General features: G+C 47.8%; 2 protein-coding genes across 2 annotated transcripts; both read left to right on the forward strand.

The window, feature by feature from the left end:
- The first annotated feature begins 238 nt into the window (after positions 1–238).
- On the forward strand, positions 239–1132 carry LOC123065965 (acidic endochitinase SE2-like). Its single transcript, XM_044489146.1, has one exon. It carries the CDS (start codon positions 239–241, stop codon positions 1130–1132), a length of 894 nt encoding a protein of 297 aa, XP_044345081.1.
- A 1843-nt stretch (positions 1133–2975) lies between these two features.
- LOC123065966 (zinc finger protein 6-like) lies at positions 2976–3867 on the forward strand. Its single transcript, XM_044489147.1, has one exon. It carries the CDS (start codon positions 3125–3127, stop codon positions 3713–3715), a length of 591 nt encoding a protein of 196 aa, XP_044345082.1. The 5' UTR covers positions 2976–3124; the 3' UTR covers positions 3716–3867.
- Positions 3868–4602: the final 735 nt, after the last annotated feature.

A 4602-nucleotide genomic window follows, 5' to 3' on the forward strand; every position in this document is an offset into this window, starting at 1 on the left:
CCGAGTAAATTACGCAAAGAGATTACGGACCGCAAACGGAACACAAAACATTGCCGGTAAATTGGTAAATTTAGACGCAGGAGCGGACAAGCGACGGCAGGAAAGTCACTGAAAAAGCCTCCATGACGCTCCATCAAGACACTATAAAAATCCAAACATACCCGGCATCCATCACAACTCAAAATTCACAGCGCACCTCCTCACCGGTCTCTAGTCTCTACTCCTTCCTGTACCAGCTATGGCAAGCCGAGCTTTCACCACCTTCCAGCTCACGGCCACCCTCCTCGTGGCGCTACTGGCAACGTGCCATGCCGGCAGCATCGCCGTGTACTGGGGCCAGAACGACGGCGAGGCATCGCTGGCCGAGACGTGCGCGTCTGGAAACTACGAGTTTGTCATCCTGGCTTTCCTCCCCAAGTTCGGCAAGGGCCAGACGCCACAGCTGGACCTCGGCAGCCACTGCGACGCCCCGTCGGGCGGCTGCAAAGGCCAGAGCAAGGACATCCAATCTTGCCAGCAAGGCGGTGTCAAGGTCCTCCTCTCCATCGGCGGCGGAGACGGCAGCTACGGACTCTCATCGCCCGGTGATGCACGGCAGGTTGCCATGTACCTCTGGAATAACTACCTGGGCGGCACGTCATCGTTCCGCCCTCTCGGCGACGCCGTTCTCGACGGCATCGACTTCGACATCGAGCTCGGGGGCGCTAAGTTCTGGAACGATCACGCCACAGACCTAAAGAGCTTAGGAAAGAACGGTGGCAAGACCGTGCTGCTGAGCGCGGCACCGCAGTGCCCGTTCCCGGATGAGTGGGACGGCAACGCGATCAACACGGGTCTGTTCGACTTTGTTTGGGTGCAGTTTTACAACAACCCAGAGTGCCAGTTCAGCGCGGGGCGTGGAGCGTTCATGGACGCATGGAAAAGATGGGAGTCGGTGCCGGCGGGGAAGATCTTCCTAGGATTGCCGGCCTCCAAGGACGCCGCGGGCACCGGGTTCGTGCCCGCCGGCGAGCTCACATCCCGCGTGCTTCCGCTGATCAAGGGAACGCCCAAGTATGGAGGCGTCATGTTGTGGTCTAAGTACTACGACGATCGCACTGGATACAGCTCCGCCATCAAGAGCCATGTGTGATTCTTCTTAATGTGCTTGGCCTAGTATTTATGTGTCCGTTGTCCTCTTCATAGTATCATGCGTTAATTGTTTGAGATGTCATTGTATTGGTAGCTAGCATACCGGTGTACATGAGGAGATATGCATCCATTGTAAATATTATTTATGAAGAATTTATATTTGTTTTTAAGATAAGTCTCATATTACAATCAAGCACCGTGACATACTTTTCTGGTATATCTATAAGTTACTTTTACGATCACCCAGTTATGGTCTGTCATTTGACATTTGGCAACCTGAAAGTATAACCATCCGGTATGCAGGTCCATGATATTCTCATGGTCTAAAGATGCCAGTAAACATTAGCATATCCTATACATAAATCTAGTAGTTGATCTTCACTACTTAATTCTCTCAATATACACACATACTACATCACTACTCATGCCACCTTATCAAAGACCCACCTCAACATGCATCACTACTCATGCCACCTCAGCAAAGGCCCACCTCAACATGCATCACTACTCATGCCACCTCATCAAAAGCCCACCTTAACATGCACGGTGTTTTTTCATCAATAGTCGTTACTCTATTTATCTCAACATTCACATATCCTACCTAATCAAAGAGTCACCACAACATGCATTGAAAACCATTTTTCCATTATATTATGCTACTTATATTCATTTTTCCCCTTAATCAACTATATATATCACTCAGTCAAGAATTACTTGTCTCAGAAATGAATGTATCTAGACGTATTTTTCGTTATAGATACATCCATTTCTTTCCATTTTCGCGGCAAGTAATTCAGGACGGAGTGAGTATACAATATGTATTAATAGTTTTAGTTTGTACATTATCAATCCAAATATTCATGTTTCATAGATCAAATTCTGTTGAAATATATTGCAGCGACTTCCACAGCAACGCGCGGGGTGTCATTTAATTATATGAAAATACCAACAACAATATAGATACCGTGATCCTGCAGTATATCATAAGTTGGGTCTATCCAACACCATTATTCTGCTAACAATGTCGGCATCCTTCTCACATTGACAATGTTTATGATCTGAAAAACAGTATCATCAACAATACTTAGCTAGTATTAGAGATTACACTAGGGATCTATTTGATGTTTATTTTTCGCCCATGCAATTGAGTTTTCCTCTGAATCTCACACTACAGAATTATTGTATTTGTAGCATAGAAATATAAACTTAATTATGGACATAAAAAAAATAAAAAATGACCTTTATTAATGCCTCTAGGTCATATTTCCAACAGTGGGCGATTGAAAAAATGGATTTGACTCGATGTTTTGAGCCTGGTGGCTAGCTGGGCTGTAGGAGGTTGTTGCTTTATCGTCCACACGGGATCGGATCAGGCTCTCACTTCTCTCTCCTAACTTGCTTACAACACACATTCTCTATCCCAGAGACTAATAGGAAGAAGCAAACCTATTCTTAACTTTTTTCTCTACCAATCTATTCTGAAGTTCTTATATATAGTGAAAAAAATTCTTCTTGGTTGGTACTGAGTATTGACAAGAAGGGAAAGGTGCAGGTAAGCTAATGGGTCTTTCCGTACGTCCTACTTGCGCGAAACTCATGGAACCTTCATGTCACCATCTACAAACGACGCAATCGATAAAGATGTCATTCACACCCATACATCGAGCGGTACGAGAATGGCATCCCGGAGGGCCAGCGTAGCGCACAAGCAGACGTACTTTGCCGTTCTAGAACGATGCTACTTTGATGTCTCATCTGGAAGCTTTGGCGTTGCGTGTGACCATCTGCTCAATGTTCACTCACCTACCTCCAATCTTGCTCGGCATGCGCATGTCCTCCGATTTCTTCCCGTCCCATGCATGACTCCATTTTCTCCGTGCAGGTGGGACTTCCCTCCGCTCCCCGCGCGCTACATAATCTCTCACCTCGTGCGTCGCTAACACCTGAGCGCCTCAACACTTACGTGTCACCTAGCTAGCAAGCTAGATCATCCATGGCGGACATACGGTGCGACCAGGCCAAGATGACGCCAAGCCCGTCGCCCCTCAGGATCTTCGGCTACGACGTGCCCGGCGGCGCCACCGACGCCACCGTCGTGCTGACTCCGCCGCCGACGCCGCCTGCCGACCCGCGGAGGTTCGGGTGCCAGTACTGCTCTCGCGAGTTCGCCAACTCGCAGGCGCTGGGCGGGCATCAGAACGCGCACAAAAAGGAGCGGCAGCAGCTGAAGCGCGCGCGCCTGCACGTCGACGCCAGGATGAGCTACTTCGCGCCGCCGCCCGGGCACCTGATCGCCGTGGGACACGCAGGGTCGTCGGCCTACACGCGGGACGCCTTCCACCGATGGGTCTACCTCGCGCACCAGTCAGCGGCGGGCCTGCCGTTCCATGCTCTGCCAGCCGGTGGTGGGTGCCAAGCCGAGCCGCGGCTGCTCGAGGACCCAAGGGACTGCGGCAGCGCCGCCATCAGCACCAGCAGTGGTGCTCGTGCCTGCACTCCAGCGGATGACAGCACCGAGGAAGCCTCGGCGATGGGGGTGGGGCTCGACCTCGATCTCAGACTTGCTCCGGCCACTTCATCATGAAATTGGATAAATCCATCCTCACATGCATGAGTTAACCATGTAATGTAACGAGTTGTCAAGTCCCATCTTCCAAGGCTTATGACCATGTCACTTCTTTCGTTCTCTTGGGAATCCTATTAATCGTTGTCCATTCATTCGGACTTTCATGCGAAGAAATGACCGGTGAATATACATGATAATAATATCTGAAAAATCGTTTAAGAATTAAATACATCTCAAATATTCTTTCCAGATCATATCATATTGAATATATATAACCATTTCATTTGAATTAAGCCATAAGTAAATCGTGATGACATTGTTAACAATATCCATCTCATGTTTTGTAAGCTATTATATTTGAGCACATACTAGGCATAGAACAAGAACTGAACTTGGAACCAAAGATTACCCAATATTTAAATTAATCCATAAGAAAAGGAGGTTAGGTTTCCCACTTCAGTGTAACTATTGGACTTGAAACCAATTTTTTCACTCAAGTTGGTGCGAACCGACTGATGCAGATTGCACATAGTATGGTGCAACCAATTCAGATGGCTTTCATGCAGGGCAGACACATACTAGTGGGTGTTGTCGTCGTACATGAAACACTACATGAAATGCACTCAAAAAAACTGGATGGGTTGGTTTTCGAAGTAGACTTCGAGAAGGCGTATGATAAGGTTAAATGACCCTTCCTCCAACATGCCTTACATATGAAGGGATTCGACGATTCCTTGAGGAAACAAGTCGAGTCGTTTGTGCAAAAATGCAACGTAGGGATTAAAGTGAATGATGACACATGTCATTCTTTCCAGAAGCAAAAGGGCCTAAGACAGGGAGACCTGATGTATCCTATCTTGTTCAACGTAGTGGCAGATATGCTGAGAATTCTTATTGGTAGGGCC

The sequence above is a fragment of the Triticum aestivum genome, chromosome 3B (assembly GCF_018294505.1).
Source record: "Triticum aestivum cultivar Chinese Spring chromosome 3B, IWGSC CS RefSeq v2.1, whole genome shotgun sequence".
NCBI lineage: Eukaryota > Viridiplantae > Streptophyta > Magnoliopsida > Poales > Poaceae > Triticum > Triticum aestivum.